General features: G+C 44.1%; 1 protein-coding gene and 1 long non-coding RNA gene across 9 annotated transcripts in view; one reads left to right on the top strand and one right to left on the bottom strand.

Annotated features, from left to right (window-relative positions):
• LOC149913020 (uncharacterized) overlaps positions 1-16861 on the bottom strand; it is a 37411-nt gene extending 20550 nt beyond the window's left edge. For 2 of the 7 annotated variants that reach the window (XM_090132212.1, XM_090132209.1), the window contains exon 1: positions 11666-16861. In XM_090132212.1, coding sequence (XP_089988338.1) covers positions 13705-14445 — 741 coding nt within the window. In that variant the 5' untranslated portion in view covers positions 14446-16861 and the 3' untranslated portion in view covers positions 11666-13704. Of the gene's footprint in view, positions 1-2621 lie in introns of all 7 variants that reach the window. The other 5 variants (XM_090132211.1, XM_090132208.1, XM_090132207.1 and 2 more) reach the window with 5 other exon arrangements.
• Positions 16862-16958: 97 nt separating this feature from the next.
• On the top strand, positions 16959-24251 carry LOC149913019 (uncharacterized). Of its 2 annotated transcripts, none has more exons than XR_016462181.1 (3): positions 16959-21665; positions 22234-22396; positions 22487-24251. It is a non-coding gene; the product is annotated as an uncharacterized LOC149913019 (long non-coding RNA). The 2 variants fall into 2 exon arrangements; XR_016462182.1 differs by having other exon boundaries at positions 16959-22396; positions 22487-22593; positions 23061-24251.
• Positions 24252-25281: the final 1030 nt, after the last annotated feature.

The raw sequence follows: 25281 nt of genomic DNA, 5'->3' as shown, positions 1-25281 counted from the left end.
GAAAGAGAATATTAAAACTGAAGCAACTTCATTTGATGGAGGGCAAAGGGCAATATCTTAACTGAAAGAGCTAAAACAACCCCAAAAGTTCTGGAAACTGAAAAATGCAGCTAAAGAAAAGGATGTTACGGCAATGAGCCACAAGCTGTTACTACAATGCGCCATACCCTCTCTTCCTAGACAAATTTTTCCAGTGATAATTGTTCACAGAAAGAAAAACAAAACAAAGGAAAACAAAACAAAATAAAACCTCCTTTCAGTTTCTGCTTATGCATTTCCCTAGCATCACAGCACCCCTGGCATGTGGCATAACAGAAGAATAAGATATGAACATAACTTCAGAGTTCCTGCTACCCAAATACTGGAGCAATAGCATTTTTTTCAAACAGGGAACCAGTCCTTCTTCCAAACATTGCCCAGTGTTCAAAAGCTGTCAAGATGGGGTTAAACCTTCTTGCTCCCTTTCACTCCACCCAAGGACATACTAGAACATCTTCCATTTAGCTCGTAAAAGAAATGTCAGAGCTGCATCATGCAGGACCTGTTACAAGTGGGTATCTTGTCCCCTCCTGTGGGTATGATTGTAGCAGATAGCCCCTTTCTCATGGGGTCACCAAAGTGGTCCAAGAGTGGGGCTGGGGAAAGAGGAGGGTGGGACAGAAGCAGTTTACCTGCCTAAATGCAGACCATTGTACAGGTGGCGAGGGAGAGAGAGGCAGCTCCGGATTAATCTGTAACTTACCAGAGCATTTGACCAAGTAGAAAGGCCTACTGCCAGCTTCACCCTAGTCTTTCAGTGCACATTTCCATACCTTCTCAGCCTTCTGAATCCAGGAAGACAGGACCCCAGCACATACACTGATTCCTCCTGAATCTCCCCTCCTTCAGTTTAAAACCATTCCCCCTTGTCCTACCACTATCAGACCATGTGAAAAGTTGATATCTCTCCTGTTTAGAAGCTCCTTTCAAGTACTGGAAGGCCATAACAAGGTCCTGCCAGAGCCTTTTCTAGGATGAACAAGACCAGCTTCCTCAGCCTTTTTTCATCAGAGAGGTGCTCCAGCTCTCTGAGCATCCTTGTGGTCCTCCTCTGGATCCACCTGAACAGCTGCATATCTTTTTTATGCTGGGTGCCCCAGTTCTGTACACAATACTCCAGACGGGCCCACATAACCACTTTGCCTTTGAGAGCTACTAAATAAAAGCTTGAATTCACCATTGTTTTCAATTATCTATGTATATTCTGCAAGCACACAAGTAGGAACAGTCTCGCCTCCTGTCCACCATTACAGAGAAGCAGCATAAGTTATACAGGACTTCAAATTCAGACAAAAGCATCAACCCTAACAAAACCCACCACAGTAAAGCAACTCCACAAGCAGAGTTTGAGCATACTAACAATCTGCTATTCAGTGTGTTGTGCTCAAAGGACAGCACAAATAGACCTTTGTGAAGCAAGGAGCAAGGATTTTTTGCAAAAAAGTACCAATAATTTAAACTCAGAATCAAAAAGGGCCAAAATGCAGTGACAGGGACTCATCATCCTAACAAAACTGTAGTCTGACTTAGAAATTTACTGAAGATTTCACACTCAGGAGATAAAATCTGACAAAGTCCTCATCCACTATTAGCATTGTTGGAGATAGAAGCTGGGATGTAGGCCCTGACTTTACCCAGTTCAGATCCATGTAGCTTCATTCTATTTTTGCAGTTTTTAGAAAAATACGGCTTTAAGAGGAAGAAAAAGTAGCTCCATATAAAGCCAAAAGCAACAAGGTTGTTGTTCCTTTTTATTAGTGTCAGTGTTATATTTATAATAGAAAATAGCAACTTTCTCTGTCAGTATTATTTTCTGAGTAACCCTTTTCATTTTAACATGAACATTTTACATCTGGAAATGATAAAAATAAAGACACATAAACATGTCATTGCCCAGTTGCAGGAAATTTCCATCAGAGCATTCAGGAGCCTTCTCTAATCTCTGGAGCTAATTGATTTAAAAATAAAAAGAGGAAAGCAAGAAAAAAAATGCATTCTATATTAGAAGAGAAAATGTAGCTGCCTTTGGCAATGTACATCCGGTCACTCCTCTTTTCAACTTGTATTTAGAGAAAAAAAATTCCCCATTTTTTCTTAATCTGCTTGTCTTTACACTCCAGCTCCTACTTGTTGTCAAAAGATAGATATTAAAATCATCCTAAGAGAAAGCAAATTGACAAACAAATATAACAGTGAAAATTAAATACAGAAATACATGTTTTTCATACCACTCGTAGAATCATCTCTTTTCTCTGCTCGTCATGTGACATGCCTGAGGACATGCACATCTGCCAGAACCACAGACTTTGGGCCAATGCCTGTATATAAATGTATATAAATATAAAAGGTGCAGGTAGCAAACGCTTAGAACATTCGCTCCACTCCTTTATTTTGTGGGCAGGTCCAAACTTGGTTTTACATAGAACTCAGTACTACCTAAGGATGTTATTTTTCTCGTAATAGATCCAAACCACGGTGATTTTTGTAATAACAAAATAGTTAATTGTCTTGAATATTTCTGAACTTTTACAGAGTGTAGTCATAGTCCAGACTGCAAATAAAAGGTAGTGCTAAAGCCCTACCATAGTTCAATCTCAGACTTCTTCAGAAACAAATAGGAAATTATTGCTGGAAATCCAGTTCTGAAAATTTCTGTCCAAAAATTCCAGTTGTCTTGTTATCTTCTTAAGCTATTAATGCACACTGAAAACACCTGCAGAGAAAAGGCACCTTTGTGACAGGTGGTGAGACTGATGTATTACATCTTGCCTACAGAAACTGTGACTTTTGATGGGTTCACTAAATTTCTGCAAGAATTCGTCTGTTGGAGTGCCAAGCTGCACTGCACTGTACAGAATTAATCACTTGAGGAGTGAGTCCCAACAAGATTACAGTACAGTTGTATGGGTTCCTATCATGGATTCAATTAACACAGTGAGAACTCCCACAGAAGATGTAATAAGACTGGAATTGGGAAAATGGGGAATGTTACACCTGCATGCCCTGGTGAAAGAATAACACTGACATGCCTCCTCCTCCACTCTTCTCACAAGAAGGTATATCATTAAGTATGTATGGAGCCCGACAGTAGGAGTAGGAGTGAGTGCTGCAGGTCTTGCTGAGACTGAGAACTGATCTATAACCTCGTAATAGAAAACACAATTCTGACAAGAAGAAAATGAAGATCAACTGATGAACCAGACAAAACCTGTCTAAACACAGGGCTTGCAGTCTGTAAATTCTGGCTTTCATATCAGATCCCAGGAAGCATTAAGGCATTTTAAGGGTACGAGGTCAAAAATCTATAGGCAATTAAAGCCTACAAGACTTTATTCTGCATTCTATCTGTAGTAAGTGAGTGCATGTTCTTCCTCCATGGCAAGTAAAATACACTGGCCAAAATAAAGATAATGATAGCACTGAAACTTTTGCTTCATTAAGGTATGCTGGTAAGGCAGAGCTCCAGCAAAGACCTCATCTGACAAGTGGTAATTTGTGAAACTGAAATTGTGGTGCTTTTTTGCAAAAGCTTTCTGGAGTTGAAAGTAAGACCTGAGTAAGACCTGAGGGCCAATGAAGTAAATACCATTTAATGAAGGCACCATCACAAACTTTGCAGTTTCTTCCAGTAGAAGGGGCTGAATGGGTCTGATTTTTAAGTAGTGACCCCCCAGTACAAAACATTCATTACAATTATCAATTATTGGCTCTGTTCCTTGGATATTTCCATGAATAACCATATATATTTGAACAACTACTGATTAAAAAATAATTATTTCAAATGGTCTAAATAATCCTAATGAAGGCCATAAGGACTGATTAAGAGAAGTCTTGCAAAGGTGAACACAGAAGAACGCAACTCAGCAGCAGAAAAACTGAGTTTCTTCACAGAATTTATGTTGAAAAAAGACAGCACAGAGAAACTGAAAAAAAATAGTTAGCACATGCCCAACTGGTGGAGAAGCATTGACATTTATGGGAATATAAATCTAGTTAGTAACATTCCTTATAAATCCCACAGGATTCCTGATTCCATTACAGATTTTCTGGAAATTGATTTTGCCTGGTCTCTCAAGGAGAAAATTCAGTAATCAAGTCCCTCAGGCAGATAAAATACTGTTTGTCAGCTTCTCAGCTTATATGTGAATGGCCATGTGCCTTTCAAACAGTTTCTTTACCTGACAGGTGCACTTCTATTGGTAATGGATGAAGAGCAGCAAACTAATCCACAGAACATCCACAGTAACTATAAAGCACAAGCAAATCTCAGTAATATAAGCAAAGTGTTGCTGCAGTTGTGCTTTTCTGCTTTAAATTCCCAAAATGTGACCAGATACAACTGAGAAAAAAAATAGAATCAGAAATCCCAAGAATGTCACAGCAAGAGACAGGATGCATGCTTAATTTTCACAAGGTAAAACTGCAGGTTAAAGTTGTAACACTTCCCCCAGTAATAAGTCAGTTTTGAGGATTATCGATATAAAAGGCATGGTCAGCAAAACATAACACATGAGAACTTCTGAGAAACATCTAAAATAAGATTACTTTGAAGAATGTCACAGGGTAGTTCCTACCCAAACAACACAGTTGGTTTAAGACTGTGAAGACTTACGAGAGAATTAACCTCAGTTGACTTACTCAAATAGTTATAAATACTGTAGCTTCTCAAATACATGTGATACTGCTAAAACATACATGAAAAAAATGCACATAGCCTCAGTATTTGCAGTATTCAGATAACTGATGGGCCTGCTCCACAGCAGCCACTGCAGCCACCATGCACTCCTCTGTAGGTTTCTCAGCCTAGTGGTGCTCCAAGTCAATCCCCAATGCCACAGCACACTTGGGCAGCTGTTACAAAATTATCACGGCACAGCAGCCAGCTGAGCTCAGCTAATCTCAAATTTTACATCTGTACATAGATAGAGATATGCGCCCAAGCTGAATTCTCTGGCAATTAAGCACTCTCAGGACTTTTCTCCAACCAGCATTAGTTCTGAGGTCTCACTAGCTTTTAGGAGATCACTAAGGGCTTGCCCTTCAGACTGATGCTGAGCTCCTTGTGTGGTCTTCTGCTGGATGCTTGGTTAAAAAACATGGCCAGCCTTAACTGTTAAAGAACATGCCTCATGAAGCTGATTTGGCTCACAAATGCTGCAGAACATACAGAAGAACACACAGAATAACACTTTCTGATGTTTTAAAATGTTCCAAGTTTTCAATATTGTAAAATTTGAAGAGCTAAAGATCAGACTTTTTAAAGTTTTTCAATGTGTTTACATTTATATGGTGTTAAAGCAAAATGGCTTTCAGGTAGTGAAGAAGCTTTGCTAAGGATTTTAAATAAATACATAGAATCTCTAGCTTAAGGCAGATGCTCCATTTCCCTCACCACAGCTGCGAGAAATGTAACAATGTGCAAGTTCTGGTGGAAGCTGTAAAGGTAGTCCTTGGGCATGAATCTGAAGGGTTAAAAAAATAAATCTCACATTGCACAAAAATGCTGAAAACCCAAAGTTAACCTAGCTTTGTTAAGCTGTTAAGCCCTCCACTGCAACTGCCCTCCGTTCTGCTGGGTGTTGTGGGCATGACTAAGAGACAGCTGTGTAAAGATGGCTCCTGGACCCCCAGCCTTCTCCTCTCACTCCTTAAGGTACCTCAGTTGCTCCATATGTGCAATGGGAAAGCTAGTATTTTTCATTGCAATGCTTTGCCATCTACGAAAGCAAAAATAAGGTCTGCTTTTCTCTCAGCACATGGAGGTGTTACAATTGTCACTGGTTGTGTACTTTCACTCAAATCTAAATGGAAACTATTTCTTGAAACTGAGGATCAAGATGAAAGGCAGTAAATCAATCAGTGGTACATTTACTTTGTGCTTGCTTACAAAACTAAAGCTGTTGTTTGCCAATCTGACAGTTTATGAATGACTGGCCAAGGAACCTTGCAAGTAGTTTCTGCAATCAGTGAAGCAGTAAATAACAGTAAATAACAATGACACTGTAAATAAAAGCAAGGCTGTTCTGTTAAGAGGCTGCTTTTCAGAAAAAAAAAGATTGTGGCTCACAGCATATACCCTTTCATGTCCCTGTTGCTTTCCCTACTTACTGGAGGGGGAAAAAAGTGAAGTTTTCTTTGTTTGGGCCCCCTTGTCAAGCTTTGAACAGGGTAAGCTGAAATCACATCTGCATTACCACAGTTCAGGACAGCAGATTTTTATCACTCAGGAATGATAGCAGAATTGGATCTGTGAAAGAAGTGAAAGCCTGGAATGTTTCAACACAGCAGAATTTGTGTCCATTTTTTCAGACCCTTACTTACCTCCTTAAAATGTTTGGAGATGAATGGGTTTTAAAGATATTTCCTTAAGATGAAAGGAAAATACCCAGATTTGAGAGTGGGTGGTACACATCTATAATAACTATGCAGGAGCAAATGTCAACACCACTACAGTATGAAACCCAGAGTTAAAAGTCCATGAAATAGACAAACTGGTTGAGATGTAAATCTAAAAGCTGCTCCACACCCACGAGTACCTCAAAGATAGAATAAAATGAGAAGTCTTTTCATATCCAGTCCAGTAAACACACTTTGGTGCAGTGTGCCACTAAGTCAAAGTGGTTAATTCTCCTGAATCACTGCAAGGTTCGGATTACCTTTGAAGAATGTAAATACAAAGATCTTTTTTCCTACTGAACTAACATCAAGAATGTAAGATCTACCAAAAAGCAGAAAATGTGATACTGTATACAAAAAATAGGAAAAATAATCTGTTTCTGTTAGTAAAAAGTCCATAATTTCCACATAATATATATATATATTTAAAAAAATAATATAAAGGGAAATTGAAGTGTCATGCAGTGATATAACTCATTAGCAATTAAAGGCCAAAGCCATCATTGAGAAGCAAGAGAATGAATTTTGAAGAGAATTCTGACTAACTGGTACCTAGTGGGACTGAACCCTGAGGTATTCTTCAAAGTATAAATTACAATGAGGAATCTAAAAGCATAGCAAAAGATTCTGAAATGCCTAGAGTATGAAAGTGTTTCTCAGGCCCTCCAGGTAAAACACTAGTTGGTTTTAGATGAGCTCTGCAAAGTGGGTATTTGAGCTCTTTTCTAATCCTGGGACTAGAGTCCTCTTACAAAGCAGACACATCACTTTTGTTATTGATTATTTTACAGCCCACAAAAGCTGAAACAAAGTGGTCAGGAGGCAAGGATTAGAAAAGAGTCAAGCAAAAGCTGAAAAAGTACACAGTAATTCACTCATGAACTGTCAAAGCAGAGGAATGAAGAGACAATTACAATAAGGAGGCATTCTGTGCATGAGATTGGCTTTGTTAAACATGGAGACATGATTGCATGGGGAAAAAAAAGAAAGGTGTCAAGCAAGCCTGTAGGTTCCACTCGGGAGCTGAAGGCATTGAGAGAAAGCAGATAGCACTGCAGAAGAGCATTAAAACTGAGGGATACGATTAAATTTAATGCACTGGAGAGGAAAACTAGAGAATAAGGGAGGTAAAAAATACAGGAATGGGGTTATAAGGGTGTAAGAAGAATTCACGTATACCAGAATGGCCAAAGACAAAGATAAAATTATTACAATGACTATGAAGGAATCACGTATGATATCTGAGGTCCGCTAAGTAATATGGTACTCCATGGACAAAAAGAAAAGAATGCAAGGGATGAAAGAGGAGGAAGTCAAAGCCCTCCCTTGACTAGCCAGATGAAAAATGGAAAAGAAGGCAGATGTTACTTTTCTGGGAGAAAACTTGATCCAGAGGAGTATGAGAAGGCTGTTATATTTACTACCCTCACTTCATCAACCAAGAATCAACATGCACGCCAAAAAACATTGCACTGCAATGGATAGAATTGGTGACCAATACAATTTTAATTGACCAAGCAATTAAATGGGAAGAACAGGCAGTTTTTTCTGAAGTACAATTCAGGGCTTATAGGAGAGTTCTCAGCAGAGAGTGAGCATGTACTTTCTTGTTCACCATCACCAGGTGTCAAAGTTAATGACCAGAACAGGTAAAATACCCATTACCCAACAGGTAAAATACTCATTACTGCAAACAACAAAAGTTTACATGAGGGAAAGACTAATACAATCAAGAATAATGTCAAGAACCTGGAGACTCCACTAAGTATCTAAACAATTCAGGTCATTTTTTCCTAAATTCCATTCTTTGTGCACTGAAACGGGAAAGAAATCATTAGAAAGAAGATAAATCCTGGATTTAGAACAGGAGAAAAGATGTTAAGTGCTGGAAATGGAGTCCCTAGAATGATGATGAGTTAAGAGTTTCTTAAGGAACTGATTCTTACTACTCTGTTACTATACAGCTAAACCAGAAACAGGGCCATCCAAAGCTAACTGTTTCACAGTAAGAAAACTTATCTCTATTCTGTACCAGGGAACCTTTTATGAAAGATTTATGTCATGAAAAGAAGAGGCACTTTTTGGTGGTTTTTGTTTGTTTGTTTGTTCATTTTGAGAGAGGAATCAATTGTTCTGAATAATATATTAGTTTACTCTGATTTGTGAGATATGAGAGGAGTAAATCTCTATATGTAGATATGATTGTCCCAAACAAAGAAAATATCTCTTTAGTTTGCATAAAATTTCAAAAAGTAATGGTACAGAGAGATAACTAGTAACCTGATTTGACAAATACAGGAAAAGAAATGCAAAAAATAGCTTGCCCCAGTGGAACCGCTGACTAAAGAGAGGTGGAAGACTTCCAGACTCTTTTATCTAAGATTAGTATTCCAGTCCCCTGAGCCCCCCTGCACTTTACTAAACCCTAGCCTTTGCTCCTGTAAAACAGCAAGAAGGAAACATTCAGTAGGCAAGGCGTATGAACTGGCTGGACAGTGTCTAAAATTATCAGTGGGCCACTTTTGATCTGAAAAAACAAGGCTTGCTTTTCATTGTGGAAATTAGATGATTGTATATTCCAGACTCCTCTGTCTCATTTCTGAGAACTTACATTACCCAGGGAAAGAGCTTCTACAGCTGTTGTCCTGCTGATGCACTAGAATGTCCAAGGGGAATGATCCAAAAATAGTCTTGTTGTTCAGAGTCAACCCAGATAATAACGCCATGAGGGACAGCCAAGGTGCAAGCAAATATGAAAAGATCCCTCTTTGACAGCTATAGAATCACAGAATCATAGAATCACTAAGGTTGGAAAAGACTGCTAAGATCATGCAGTTTGACCATTCCCTCAGTACAACATCTAAACCTTTCTTGAGCACCTCCAGTGATGGTGACTCCCTGCCTCCCTGGGCAGCCTGTTCCAGCACCTGACTACTCTTTCAGACAAGTAGTATTTCCTAATGTCCAGCCTGGCGCAACTTGAGGCCATTCCCTCTAGCCCTATTGCTAGTTACATGGGAGAAGAGGCCAACTCATACCTCAACACAACCTCCCTTCAGGAAGTTGAAGAGAGTATAAGGTCATCTCCAAGCCTCCTCTTCTCCAGACTAAACAATCTCAGCTCCCTCAGCCGCTCCTCATAAGACTTGTGCTCCAGAGCCCTCACCAGTTTCCTTGCCCTTCTCTGGACACGCTCCAGGGCCTCAATGTCTTTCTTGTAGTAAGGAGCCCAAAACTGAGTGCAGTACTCAAGATGCAACCTCACCAGAGCTGCTACTGCATTTCCCTGCTCCTGCTGGCAACACTATTCCTGATACAAACTAGGAAGTCACTTCTCCACCCAGGCACACTGTTTGCTCACGTTCAACTAAGTCCACTTCTACAGTCTTCCAGCCACTCTGCTCCAAGCCTGTAGCATTGTCTGGGGTTGTTGTGGCCAAGGTGCAGGACCTGGCACTTGGTCTTGTTGAACTTCATCCCAGTAGCCCAGTGATGGAATAATTGAAACAGATCCAACTGCCTTCTCATTTTAATCTTTACCACATTTCATGCAAATCAGAATGGTGGTCATTTTTTCTCTGTGTGTGTGTGTGTGTGCAGGAGCGGGATTGTGGAACTCAGTGACAACTCGATTCTAGTTAGCAGCTAAGTCCAACTTTAATCAGTTAACACAACAATATATACACCAACAAGTACCCTTGGCCGCGTATGATTGGTTATACAAGTCCGCACATAACCTATCACCACGTGTATCCGATCTCTGGGCGAAAGCTGTCACCGTGACAACACGGAACCTGTCACCGTGACAACGCGGAATTCCCCAGAGCCACCTATTTTTTCGTGTCAAACTCCTCACTGGACACAACTCAGCAACCACTTGTTTATCATAAATCCTCACAAACTCACCACGTCCCCAACATTCCCGAGGTGGCCCCGCTCCCCAAGCCACCCCTCCACAATTCCCCCCTTTTCTTTTTCCGCTACAAATACCGAAGGAACAAACTTGTGCATAGTTTTTGTAACTAATTTAACAACAATATTAAAACCAACAAGCATCAAAACAGCAATTAGAACCCAATGCAGCCCTACCGAAAGCTGGCTTCGTACCCATCCTGAAATTCCCAACTTCGTGAAAAAATCATCTAATGGGTTATGATTTTGTGTGATAGCTTTGGTATGATTATGTAACCACTGAAGCTGCTTATGAATAGACTCACTATGGTCTGACAGGTTAAAGCAGCACATGTCATCAAAGTCTTCACACCCATGTCCTTGAGCAAGAAGCAAAAGTCAACAGCCGCTCGGTTCTGAAGCACGGCATGGCAGAGGCTTGACTGATCCATCATTAAATCAGTGAGGACAGCCGTAGTCACATTAGCTTGTTTCTCAGCCCAGCAAGCGAGCTTCTCTATTTGCTTCAAAGCATTCCCAGCAGCAAGTCCTGGCCATAGGAGTGATGCAAAAACCTTAGCAGAGAGGGACCATAGCTCAATCTGGTCATTACAATCTGGAGCAAGCGTTTCAGTCGACCCAGTGAACGTCTTTGCTGTGATGGTGTGTGGGAGAGGCTGGTGATTAACTCTGCTATGGCCCGATGCTGTGGAGCTAGAAGTATTAACTGCCCTAGATAAAACAGCCCACCCCAAGCATTTGCAGGTATGCCATTCCATGCACGGTCCCCACAGACCAAAAACAAGTCAGGTGGTATGGCTTTTGTCGTGTCATTATTCCATAATAAAGAAATATTCTGTGGCTTGCTCATTATAGATGCCCCATATAGGGTATAACAGTCAGAACCCTATGGCAGACCGGAATTGTTGCCCCAGCCACACCAACACCCCTCTCCATACAAATTCGTGTAGTTGAACATAACCGGGGTTACGTCTGTACCACTTGGATTTCAACTAGGCACTATGAATGGTATACTATCAGTATCGTTTGCCCATGCTGCTAGTTGTAATGCATTCTTGAGACTATCGATTCTAGTGTCCCCCAAAACAAAACAAACTGACTGGTTAATTTCACCGACGCCCTTTGAACCTAGTAAATTCAGCTCCTGTGGGTCAAATCTCAACATAATGTTTAGCAAAGAGATAAGGCAAGCAGAGAAGTTGCTAAGAGGAGGAGACTGGTTACAATCATTTGATACATACCCATTAAATTCTATAGACAGTTCTGATACATTTAAAATAGGCAGTGTGATCAAGGAAGTTTGGAAGGGGCTACTTACTGATTGTAGACTAAGACAGAAATCAGGTTGGTTAACAGATTCAGCCCACGTTACCCATATGTTCGGACAAGGCTCGATCTTGTGGAGGATTGCGCTTGTCTGATTTATCAATAACAGGCTGGTGAGGGCAAGTCCAACGAGCAGGGACCCACAGTGGACCTGTGGGGGATTCAACACAAAGATAACCCCTTCCTTGGTAAAGTACACGCGCGGGCCTGTCCTTTGAACCTTCTTGGGTGCTATTTTAAGGCCTGCCTTTTGCAACTCTGCTTCCATCCACTGGAGATACTGATCAGTGATTGGTCGCTGAGTGGCCATCATCTAGTGCATGATGATGGCCTGATCCCAAGCCTTTCGTATTGGTTTTAGAGCAGCATGCGCATAGGTTTGACATATCATTGGGCTATTTTTCATACCTTGCAGGACAACCGTCCAGTGATACCTTTCCGCTGGTGCTTCTCTATTTTTGGAAGGGACTGTGAATGCGAATCGCTCACAGTCATCAGGGTGGAGTGGGATTGTAAAGAAACAGTCCTTCAGGTCTATTACCAACATATGCCATTGTTCAGCTATCATGGACGGTGATGGTAATCCCGGTTGCAAGGCCCCCTTAGAATGCATTACCTCATTAACTTTTCGCAAATCATGGAGAAGTCTCCATTTTCCAGATTTCCTTTTTATAACAAAAATCAGGGTGTTCCATGGACTCGTGGAGCACACTATATGTCCTGCCTCCAACTGTTCCTGGACCAGGTTTTTAGCCTCAAACAGCTTCTCCTTACTAAGCGGCCACTGATCTACCCAGACAGGCTGATCAGTCTTCCATTGCAATTTCAAGGGTTGAGGCGTTAGTTCAGTGGCTGCCCCCAGAAAACCACTGAGGGTGATGCCAATCTAAATTGCAGTTGCGACATCGCATTCCGTCCTATTAAGGCCGGTACCCCGGGTGGCAGTGGGAGAATCATGGGTTGTATCTTGGCCTTTTGACCGTCTATTACAACTGTAATGACCTCAGTGCTTTTCAAGCCATGCTGTTGCCCACCTATCCCTGTGATAGCTTCCTCTATAGGTACAGCTGGCCAAAACGGCTAGGTATCAAAGTTGAGAATAGTAACATCTGCCCCTAAATCAAGTAAGGCCGTAATGGTGGCTTCGTCTTTCCACCCCTCCAAATCTAAAATTAATTTAACCTTCACTGCTGGCCTTTGCTGCAAGCCTAAGGATAACATTGCTATTTTTCCTGTACCTCCAAAACCCCGATTTCCCCGGTTGCGGTCTTCTGGTCCAGACCATTTTTGTGACAAAGGAACCAATTGAGCCAATCGGGAGCCTTGCAGTATGTAGATGGGTGGATTAACTGCTTGACATACCACTATTATTGTGCCAGTGTAATCGGCATCTACTACCCCAGGTATAACGAGTATCCCTTGCATGGAGGTAGAGGACCGCCCTATCAAAAGTGCCCCATATTGTTTCCCGTTGATAAAAATAAGTCCCTTGCTAGCTGTTGGGATTTTACCTGGATTCTTATCCACTAGAGTGACTCCTACTGCGGTAACCACATCTGCTCCCAGACTCCCCCTTGTGGCTGGTTGTAAGCCGCCTGCGCCTGCATTTGTGTCTTCATGCCTAAGAGCGAGGCGCTCTTTTTCCAGTTTCCCGAACCCTTTCTGCAGGCTCTCGTTGCGTGTGAACCGTTGCGACACTTGTCGCACCAAACCTTCTCTGTACACTCCCATCTTAAGTGCCCTTCTACTCCGCTGGCCCCAGCCCTGCCGCCGCCGCCCCCCGGGTCCTCCAGGCCCAAGAGGCAGAGGTTCCGAGTTTTCCCTCTTCTGACGCTTCGGGGCTCGGCCTCCGTCACCCCCGCTCCATAGAACCTCCCCGAGCCGCCCCTGCCCGCCGCCATTTTGTCCATCTCGCCCCCTCGGCCGCTGCCCTCCGCGCTCTGCGGGCCCCGCCACCGCCGCCGCGACACGGCGCCCCGCTCCGCCGCGCCGCCTCCGGTATTACCGGGAAGGCTCTGCTAGACAATTTTCCTACCACCCCCCAATCTCCTTCCAATACTGCATTACGCACGACAGCCGACCATTCTCCCCCCGGCGGACGAAAACGGACTTTCCCCGCCCCTTAGCCCTTTGCCTCCGGTTTCGCGATGGCTTTTCGCCATTCGAGGACGACGAGGTGTCCGAAGACTCTCCGGTATCAGGACCCTGACTGGTCGCCTGACCCCGTATCCGCGGGCGGCAAGCCTTCGTCTCCGTCGAGGGTTGGGGAAGGTCCTCCGCCTCTGGCGCCGGCAAGGGCAGCGGTGGAGCGGATGGCGCCGCCGCCGCCCCCGCCCGCGCCGCCGCTTGCGCGGTGCCTGCATGGCAGACCGGGACCTCCGGAATCGTGGGCGGCGGCGACAGGTCGAGCAACGACCTGGGACCCACCCCAAACAGGGCTTCCGTGGGCTCAGGAGGCTCCTCCGGCTCCAGGGCTTGCAATACATTTTTGGCGGTCGAGCGTTCTATACGATACTTCTTCAAATAATTAATTACGTCCCGCCACGGACCCTGTAATTTCTTAGCCCATTTTTGTCCGTCTATAACTGCATCCCAGATCGTATCACTATAATCCCGCCACTCTTTGACTTCGAAGAGGGCAGCAGACAAGTCATTAAGGTGCCCTTTTGCCCGGCCAGTCGCTATCAGAGTCGACAGGGCTTTGGCACGGAGCTTTACCCCCCGCTTCTCTAAGAAGCTATGTAACTGCGACTGGGCTACCTCCTGCTCCATGTCGTCTTCTCCCCTGGCTTTGGCACGCGCTACCCGGCCGATTCTTCTCCGTGGCTTTGGTAGCTGCCCGGCTGACGTCCTTTCCCCCGCGGACAACCTCCTGAGGTGCAGCGTTCGCGCTCTACTGCATGCACTCGGGTCCCTGTTCGGGCGCCATTTGCGGGAGCGGGATTGTGGAACTCAGTGACGACTCGATATGAGTTAGCAGCTAAGTCCACAATATATACACCAACAAGTACCCTTGGCCGCGTATGATTGGTTATACAAGTCCGCACATAACCTATCACCACGTGTATCCGATCACTGGGCGAAAGCTGTCACCGTGACAACACGGAACCTGTCACCGTGACAGGCGGAATTCCCCCGGAGCCGCCTCTTTTTTCCCGCCAAACTCCTCATTGGACACAACTCAGCAACCACTTGTTTACCGTAAATCCTCACAAACTCACCATGTCCCCAACATTCCCGAGGTGGCCCCGCTCCCCAAGCCACCTCTCCACAACCAGATTAAATGAATCCTGCAGAATTTGACCCTCAAGCTCTAAGAACAGATGTCAGATTTTAAAACAAGCCTACTATTGTTTCTAGACCTCGTGGCAGGCAGTGCAAATAAAGAGAAGCACAGAACAGTCAAACAACCTGCACCTGGATGCACAGCTTATAGTCATGATCACTCAGAGGAGCATATCCCCATTTGAACCACAGAATCCTAACACTCCAACTGGTTTCACTCTTCCCTGCCAGCACGCTTCATTTTTGTTAACAAGCATGCAATCCTTCCTTCACATGTCAAGAAACGTTCCTCTACAGGACTTACTTGCTGTTCAATAAAGGGGCTTTGTTCTTTGTCTAAATTCAGTATCTTTAAAAATAAATCTGACAAACAGCTGCAAAAACTGTTTCAGCTGAATTGTCATCCCAACTACTGACCTCCCCAGTTCTTTTTGAATCTTCTGTTAAAAACCTACCTGTTGTTCTCTATGTTTGTTTCTCCAGTATTATTCTCTCCCTCTTCTCATTGTGAGAAGTCCTACAGTTCTGTATAATAAATACTCTGCAAATTAAGTGCACAATGTCTTGCTTTCCTTGCAGGGTCCACTGAAGTTCAGTAGAAGTGCGACCAGTTCAGAAGAGAAAAAATCTGCTGAAGTCTCATGGCCAGTCCTGCTTGCTAAAATACTCAGCTACTCACTTTGTTTGCATACTGGAAATTAGATTATGTGGTTGCTAAACTCAGGAATCATTTTAGTTACATGTTGGAGGGTCCTCTTAGCTTTCTTGAAGGTCACCTTTCTCTTGGTGTTGTGCCAAGAGTTCTGCCCACACTTAATGATAATAAACAAATAGCAGCACCATGCAATATTAATTTAAAAAAAAGAAATGGTGGTGCTTTTTTCTTATGTTACTAATAACAATTCTGTAGTGTCAACAAACCAGGCTTGTGTCTCATGGATGGAGCTGATGTGAGGTTTTTGTTCTCAGTGGCTGAAGGTCATTTTCCCTAGTTTGTTCATCAAGCTCAAAAACCACTGTGCACAGAAAGTAAATACTCCACTACAGTGGCAGAAAGGAAAATGATTGAATTAGGAGCAATAATGGATCCTTTCTGCAAATGAAAGAAAGAAAATGTTATTTGGATGAGGTCCAAGGAAAGCTTTTAATTGTACTGCACAAGAGTGCCAAATATATCCCACGAGCTACAGCTTGTGAAGTTTGCCACCTACTGAGGAAAGCACAGCACAACAATCCAAGAAAAGAGGAAAAAAAATAGTGATAAAATTTTTGTGTTAGAATTACTTTATCGTATTGACTCCTGGAAACTATAACCACAAAGAGATATAAATAGCTCTAGACAGTTGTCAATGGACTGATAAACAGAAGCTCTTCCCTTCTTTCACACACAGAATTTCCTTCCAGAATAACTCTAGCCTTAGAGAATGTGTTTTATCCCAAACCTGTCCTACATTTGAGATCTGATGTCTTGCAAAAGTAGAAATTGCTTAAAAAATAGACTCCCAGGTTTTTAAAGAAACATGTAATTCCCCAAAGATTTAATGTGTTGAGATGTCCTCAGCCATGAACTGCTGCAGAAGGGGAAGTCTTACTGTGGCTACTTCTAAAATTGTAGTGGTAGTTTTTATTTAGCTCCAAGGCCTGTGAGAAGTACCGTTAAGAAACTAAGAGTCTGTCTTCACAACAGGAGGCATACAAGAAATACTACCTGTTAAAGTTCAGAAATACCTGTTAAGGTTTAGAAAACCTCGCAGTATACTTTTCTGTGACACTCATGGCATGTATACAGGCTCAGGGGAAGACAAAGTCCTACAGAGGTCATACAGTCTTTGCTGACTGTGATAGAGTCGTTCTCACTTCAAACTTACTGGAGTAAAACTGAAAATGTTGTTAATATCCTGGATAAAGCCACAAAAATAATAATCATATATAATAATAATAAAAAAAAGATATAGCTTCAGAAGACTTAGAGTGTTATTTTGGAGCTGGTCATAAGGATATAAATACCTCATCAAAAAAACACTCCCCATCTACAGATGAGATTGCTGCCTACCACAGCAGAGAAACAGCTCTGCACAGAGCGCATCTTTCTCCCTTTGGACAGAAATACTCAACCCTGGATGTCCCCTAGTGGACTTCTATCTGACTTCTGGAAAGCCTATGGACTGTCAGAACTACATCTGTCACATAATGGCATGTGCACATACATTATGTCTTCAGATAAAAGTCCATGTTTGGATGGCACAGTCCACAAAATGGAAATCTCTAAACAATGTACCATTATTTATTGTGCAAGGCACAGTGCAGCTGTGCTGCATTTGACAGAGCAGCACTGGAGAAGGGCACTGCAGCTCTCACAGGCCTGTAGCCTTGTAGATGTGGAATTCAGCATGACATGGAACTGCCACGTGGGGTTCTTGAAACTGCTTTCAGCATTCATGGTGCAAAGGCTAACAGGACACTGGAAATGACACTGGAGGGAGTGACTGATACAGAAGATGACAAGTTCAGTGCTTGGAATTGCAGAGAGAAGGAACAAATGAGTGTGCGGTTTTCCTTTGCAGGGGATAAACTGAATCCCCTGCTGAGGTACAATCAAATTGTAATGCTACAGCAGACGTGATGCACTCTCTTTATGCTGTGATCCACCGAGTAGTCACTTCCAGCAAACTTGTCCTGAACAAACACTGTAAGGTTGGCCCCTAATTTAATAGTGATAGCTTTTAAAGTTATTGCAAGATATGCAATAATGCAAGAAAATGAAATAGATCTGTACACTCTAAACTTCCTTGTCTTCCTGGATGAATAAATTAAGTTAGGGAAAAACATCTTGTTCCTAATGTGCATTAGGAAACCTCACTTAAAACTGTGTGTAATTTATCTCAGAATGTTCTCCAAAATCATCTGCTGACCCACCTGGTCCTGGTACTTTATTACCTAATATCTTCTTCATGTCTTTTTTATTTCCTTCTTGGCACACCACTCAGCTTGCCCTCCTGTCTCTTGTACCAAGCAGTCAGCAGATCAAGGTGCTGGCAGTCAGGAGTTGCAGCCCAGAACTCTGGCCCTCCTATGCTCCCCATTGCGATCACAGATCACAGATCACAGCTATTTTTCAAGTAGCCCCTTTTTAATGTTCCTTCCTCATATGAGGCACCTGCCTGGAATTCCCCACCAACAGGTTTTTGAATGACTTTTGCAACATTTGCTTCTTCTCTTGTGTGGGACAGGGAAAGTCACAGCAATGGGACCTTGAGCACATTCCCAGCACTGACTTGTCATCTTCTGTATCTGCCACTCCCTCCAGTGTTGCTTCCAGTGTGCTGTTAGCCTTTATACCTTGAATGCTGAAAGCAGTTTTGACAACCCCACATGGCAGCTCCGTACTTCAGTCATGCTGAGTTCCACATCTACAAGGCTACAGATCTCCAAATGAACCTCTCCAGTTATTTTTTTTTTTTTTACATCTGGAAATCTATCACTCCATAAATTCAGAGTTGGAAATCTTGGATAAAAAAAAATAAAAGTTAAGTGCAACATGATGGGAAAGGCTGGACTGTGAGGTGCATTCACCAGAAGAGAAATACTTCTATCAATGCTAGCAGACACTACAGGCCTAGCAGCATGTGTGGAATGTATACCACACTTCAGGAAGAAAGACATTGCCAAGTCTGTTACATGTTGAAGTTAAAATCCATACAGAAAGGAATGCCAACAGCTTTTCTTATATCAAACTCTTGTAAACAAATATCCACAAGGTTAATACTGCATTTACAGGGAGGGAGGGAGTGAGGGAGGGAGGAAGGAAGAAAGGAAGGAAGGAAGGGAGGAAGGGAGGAAGGGAGGGAGGGAGGAAGGAAGGAAGGAAGGAAGGAAGGAATGGTAGTGAAAAACAGAAAAGAAGTGCATTGGAAAAATGGATATAATCTATTTTTTCTTAAATCTAAAAAATATTTATTGATTCCAGTTGTATGACCCTCTTTTAAATTTTGTAGAGTTGCTGGTATGCTCCTACTGCTTTGAATGTGTGAGATGGGAGAAACCAGCACCCAGTCCTGTGTGAACCAAGCACACACCAGCTTTTGTCACAGCAGTGCAGAATTCTGCTCTCAATTGTCCAACTTTCAGATTTCACAGTTCTGCTCCCTTAGATGAGTGGCATAACAATTCCATAACATGTTGCATTTGCAAACTACTAGCAACCACAGCAGAAAGGAAGGCACGCAGCTTAAATTGCCAGAATGCTGACAACAAAAGAATTCTCATACTGTAGCAAAACAAACCACTTCTTTCACGCCAAATGAAGAATTCAATGCCATTCCCTGTGGCTTTCTTCACAAGCTTATCCTCTGAGTGTTCAGCCACTCTCAGAGATAAGAGACTGAATAGCCCTTTCAAAAAGCTTGGAGTATAAACAAGTTTGAACTCAGATTGTTAGAGTTCTTTGTGGCTGTTGCTTGACAGATACCCCTCAAAAATGTCAGCATATTGGTAATAGGGGAAGAAAGAAAAAAGCTGTCTCAAGAAACTCTGCTAAATGGCAGAGCCTCGTGCTACCAAATTCTACACAGTGCCGATGTGGCACTAGAAACTCCTGTCTTCTTCACTAGATGGTGCAAGATGCTTCTAAAGACTCATCAGGAATGTAAATCACACATTTTCTGCAGCACTGCCATAGTAGCTGACCACAGAAAAACAGTGAGAGTTCCTGTTCTGTCACAGCACATCCGCTGGAATGTATATGACACACCAGGGGTCTATAACCAAATAATAATTGGGCATCTTAAATAGGAGTTAGAATGAAATGTCTTCATGTGAGACTCGATGGGTCTTACCAGCAGGTTTCTGTCAAAGTATGAGGGATAGAACAGGACAGCTTAAATGTCATTTTAGCTTTCACCTAGAAACAGTAGGGTACAGAGCCTGAAGCCACATTTATCTAAGTGGTTTATTTTCTGAGGTATGATGCTTTTTAATTATAATTAAGAACACAGTGGATGCATATTCAGAAAACTTTTATCTTTGCCTCCTGTAAAGGGGCCATGACACGCAGCTAGCCCCTGCTCCTTGCAGCCAGCCTCTCACAGTGCTTACCTACTGAGCTGTACTGCAGCAGTAAAAGAGATTAACACAGCCTAATGCTAATCCTATTAACTTCTCACTCAGAAGTGTTCTGGAGCATAGGAGCAACTTCTTCTTGCTGTTTTTTTTAAATTGTATTTGTGAAACTCACTGAACATACTTCTAAACACACAAACACAGCTGAATGCCTTGCTTGACCTGTCCGTACATAAAACACCATTTGGGTAACCCATCCAAACAACATACTTGAACTGTTTGTTATAGCCATAGGCCAAGGACACAAGTTATCAAATGCAGAAAGTGTGAGTTATGCAGGGAGCAGGAATAGTATTCTGGAAACGTGCATGTGCTTTGCAGGCAAACACTTCATGTGTTGATGGGCCAGGTCTGCTGCCTGTGCTGCAGCACAAGTTTGTGTTCTGCACATGTAGGTGTCAGACTGCCTCAGCAGTGTGTGCTGAGAGCACACAGCGCCAGACAAGAAGCAGAATACTCAGACCCCACTCAGCCTCATTCTAGAGATCATCAGTTCAAAGAATCATAGAATCACAGAATGGCTTGAGTTGGAAGGGACCCCAAGGATCATCAATTTCCAACCCTCTTGCCTGTCTGGTACGAGAGCAGGTTGCCCCATCCAGCCTGGTCTTGAATACCTCCCTGGGCAGCCTGTTCCATCACCTCACCACTCTCTCTGTAAAGAACTTTCCCCTGACACCCAAGCTAAACCTGCCCTTCTTGAGCTTAAAACCATTTCCCCTTATCCTATCACTATTCATCTACCTGAGTAAAAAGTTGATTCCCTTCTTGTTTGTAATCTCCCTTTAAATACTGGAAGGCTGCAATGAAGTCTCCTCACAGCCTTCTTTTCTCCAGGTTGAACAAGCCCAGCTCTCTTAGCCTGTCTTTGTAGGAGAGGTGCTGCAGCCCTCTGATCATCTTTGTGGCTCTCTGCTAGACCCTCTCCAACAGCTCCATATCTTTCCTGTAGGGGGGCCCATGACCTGATGCAGTACTCCAGATGGGGCCTGATTAGGGCAGAGTAGAGAGGGACAGTCACCTCCCAGTCCCTGCTGGTCACCCCTCTTCTGATGGAACCTAGGATACCATTGGCCTTCCGAGCTGCAAGACCAACTGATTTTATAAAAACCTATCAATGGGCTCTAAAAATGGCTTGGCTGTGGCTGCCTGCTGGCACCGCTGGGCCTGCAGTGCCCCTTCCCGTCCACAGCCTGTAGCCCTGCCCCTCAGCTGGCACTGCTGGCACAGAGCAGCCCCTGGGACAGCCCCAGGGGGCACCTGGCCCTGCAAGGCGCTCCCTGCTGTTACTCTCTCCTCTCCAGCATGTGTATTCTGTGGCCGAGTGGATAACAAGACATCCATCTTCGGCAAGAGATATGAGATGTATGGGATGTGTTTCCATGCATTTTGGGTGGTGAGTTCCCTTGTGACTCCTGCCACCTTCCTCCAACCAATGCTTCCCTCCTTTCTGCATTAACAAGGCCACATTCTTTCCTCCTGTACAGGGATTTGCCAATGGTCTTTGTCAACATGGGATAGACAATCAAAATAAAGGACTTTTCTATGTTGAAGACCTGATACGCACAATGAGGCAGGCACAGCAGACGGTGAGCATCAGACCAGAACAGGGAGCTTTGTGCCAGAAGAGGCATGGTGAGCTTAGTCTGGTACAAAGAAGGCAATCCCAGCCCTTCCAACCAGCTCCAAGAGAAATTGCTGCTCTGCAGACGAGCCCTGCTCACCAGGCAGCTCTGCAGAGTGCCACCCAGCCCTGCTCGCATCCTGTGCCCTGCCCAGAGGTGTGGGGCCTGCTGTGTAGGCCCTGAGCCTGCTGCTGATGGGGCTGCTCTGCTTGTTCCAGCTCTGCTTTGTTTGTGGCAAGTAGGGGGCCTTCATCACCTGTGCAGAGGCGGGCTGTGACCGCAGTTTCCATTTCCCCTGCACCTCAGAGTGTCAGTGTGTCACCCAGCACTGTGACCAGCACAGGTAAGGGCTGCCAGGTGTTGCCTGTGAGCCTCCAACCTCTGCTGTGAGAACAGCCAAAGAAGCGAGGAATGTGCCGTAACACCTCCATGCAGCCTGACAGAGCCAGAGCCAAGGCCTGGGGCTCCTTCCTGTTCCTCTGCTCTCCTTGCAACACTTCTCACCTTGCCCATCGCTCCCATCTTCCCCCAGGTCCTTCTGCTGGGAGCACCTTCCACAGCAGCCAGTGGAGACAGTGCCAACGCAGGACACGACTTGCATCATCTGCATGGAGCCTGGGGGGACCAGCCACTCGTATTCCACCATGGGGTGCCCAGCTTGCCAATACACCTGGTTTCATTGGGCCTGCATCCAGGTAGGTGCCCTCCCATTGCCCACAGGCACCACAGGTGCTCAGCAGCACTATGCCCTGCTTACACTCATGCTGCTTCTGTTTCTGCTGCAGGGAATGGCCAAGAGTGCTGGGCTTCGCTGCTTCCAGTGCCCCCTGTGTAGAGACAGAGACAAATTTATTCAAGATATGATCAACATGGGGATCCACATCCCAGTCAGGTTGGTGTCCTTCAGCCAGCTCTCAAGACATGAGGGCACAAGAGCTGTGCCTGCCCAAGGACCCTCAGCAGGCCTGGCCCTTTGCTGCCCATGAGCAGTGGCCTCAGCTTCACAAATATGGTAGAACTGCAGTCAGGCTGGAAGAGCAGGGATGGCTTTGGGCAGTCTTAGTCTAGAGGCACTGGAAGCTCATCACATTCCCTCCCTTCTCTGGCAGAAAACCAAAGTGGGAGACGCATCCCTTGGAGTTAGGCACAGGAGCTGCAATGCCAGCAACTGCCGCTACCCACACGGCAGGGATCAGGCAGAGGGAGAGGGGTGTTACATCAGCAGCCCTCTGGGGCTCTGCGTAGGATCGTGGCCTTACCAAAGGCTGGGGGAGCACAGACTGAGCATCGGAACTTTGACAGGCACTCCCTGGCTCAGGTCACTTTGTCCTCATGGCCACAACCTGTTCGTTTCCCCAGGCCTTGGCAGCTGCTTGTCTGCAGCTCCTGTGCTGCACAAGGCACACATCGACTCTGCTCCAACTTGAGTCTTAGCACAGCCAGCTGAGAGTGCAACGCCTGTGCTGGAGAGGGCAGCAGTAAGAGGCAAACAGCCGCATGCTGCTGGGCTGGGGCCAGGCAAGGCCTTGCTCAAGTCTCTTTCGCCCATGATGAATGAAACCCTGTCCACCCTAGGGCTGGAGATCTGTCCACTCACCTTCCTGTCTCTCCTTAGAGCCTCCAGCCCCAATTTGGACAGCACTGGCCCCAGCACTGCCAGCCAGCAGGGACTGGGGCCATCCCAAGGTCCTGTAGTACAGGACAGCAGCAGCTCTGGTACCACCAACCAGGCACCATCGGGACCAGATCACAGTTCCCAGGTGCCTGAGCTGCTTTCCAGGCAGACAGAGCGGGCCTGGACTCGAAGCCGCTTGCCTCTTGAACATCGGGTGCAGAGACCCACAGCCAGCCCCAGAGACGCCACAGATGCCTGTCCAGGAGGCGAGGGCCAGCCCAGGGGCGAAGCCGCTCCTGGGTACCACACTGGGCCCAGAACATCAACCGCCAGTCCCACTGATGTTGCAGTAGCAGCCGTGTTCAAGCTCCAATTGCTGTATAAAGTCATTAGAGTCCATCTGGCTAAAACTTACTCCTAATCTGAAATTTCAGCATTATGATTTTGCACACTTAAGATGGGTCTCATACGAAAACCAACTTCAGACTTCATTTGAAGGTCCTACTATATATCCACAGAAGTAATCCTCCATTAATGTAATGTTCTTGTGATGGGAAGTTGAGAAGATCTGAGTTTAAAACTGGACATGTAATCAGATATCCAAGGTTCACACCTCATAGCACAGCTCTCAGATCAAGCTATAAAAGCAAGCTTGTAACTTAATATCTGAAGAGAAATTAAAACCTAGACAGGTTTCGCTATCTAATAATTATGCCGTTTATAACACTGTTTTAATGTCAGATGTGCTTACAGAATCCATCCAACCCCTTAATGTTTCATCAATTGTTTAAAAATCAATAAACACATTTTGAAAGGCATCCGAGACATGGAAAGTGTGTTAATGTGAGCAGCTGTCATACCAGTAAAATGGTAACATAGAATTGTCTTTATGAAAAGCGTTCAAACTCTTCTTCAGCAGAAGACATCCTGGTCTCCCAAAAAAAACCTACTCAGGTCAAGATGCAATCAGAGTTAAAACACCTGCTTAGCCAGGTAGATCTCTCTGGCTGGACTATGTTAGTACATCACCCCTTCAAAGGACCAACCTATCACCTTCACGTAGCACACATTTTTTTATATAAATGATTTATTATGTAATGAAATATACAACTATTGTAGTCACACTGGACTTTATGACAAACAAACCAAAACTAACCAACCAAAAACCAAAAGCCACAGAAGAACAACTTCAAAATTCATTGTGAAGGTCCACGAACTTTACAGACGTCATAGAGAATTCAGCAGCAAAAGCTTATAGGACCACTGATAAAACAGTAACTAATACAGCTCTTGAAAAACTTGGAAAATTCTATTTCATTGGTGTTCTGGAAGAAGTTGTTGTACTCTTCTCTACTACAGTTGTATACTCTATCCTCTACTCAGATTGTTGATTGTTGCTGCTATTAATATACTAAGAGAAGTGCCTTTATATATATATAACCTGCATTTATTTTGAGAGACTGAAGTATTGCTGTAGCAGAGCGCAGACAGTTACTGTAAGTCTGCATAAGCTGTTTTACAAACACTGCGCATAGGAAAGCTGCTTTTGCTGGGAAGAGTGTACAGCGGCCCTGGCTACAGATGGTACCACATACAGATGGCATAACACATCTCGAGCCAGCTGAGCCATGTTTCAGACTACAAAGAGCACGCGTAGCTGCTGTTAACTCATTTATACTAGGATCCTTATTGCTGTTAAATGTCACTGAAGCTTGAGCACCTTACAGAGGAGATGAACAGGTGCTGCCTGCTGTAAGCTTCTAATATTACACTGAAGATAACACAAGTAAAAAATTTAAGACCAACTGTTTTCAAAGTAATCAACATAATTTGATCTAATTTCGCCATCAGTATCGATCCTTGTTCAAGACCCTAGCTCCAAACTTTTCCTTCTGGGAGCCCACTGAGGAAAACTACAAGAAATGCTCAAATTTCAGATAGCTGTATGAAACACGTTTCACATTC

This window comes from Phasianus colchicus, chromosome Z, assembly GCF_987193195.1.
Source record: "Phasianus colchicus chromosome Z, bPhaCol1.hap1.1, whole genome shotgun sequence".
Taxonomy (NCBI): domain Eukaryota; kingdom Metazoa; phylum Chordata; class Aves; order Galliformes; family Phasianidae; genus Phasianus; species Phasianus colchicus.
Note: the sequence above shows the minus strand (reverse complement) of the source record. Positions and strands in the feature narration are given on the sequence as shown.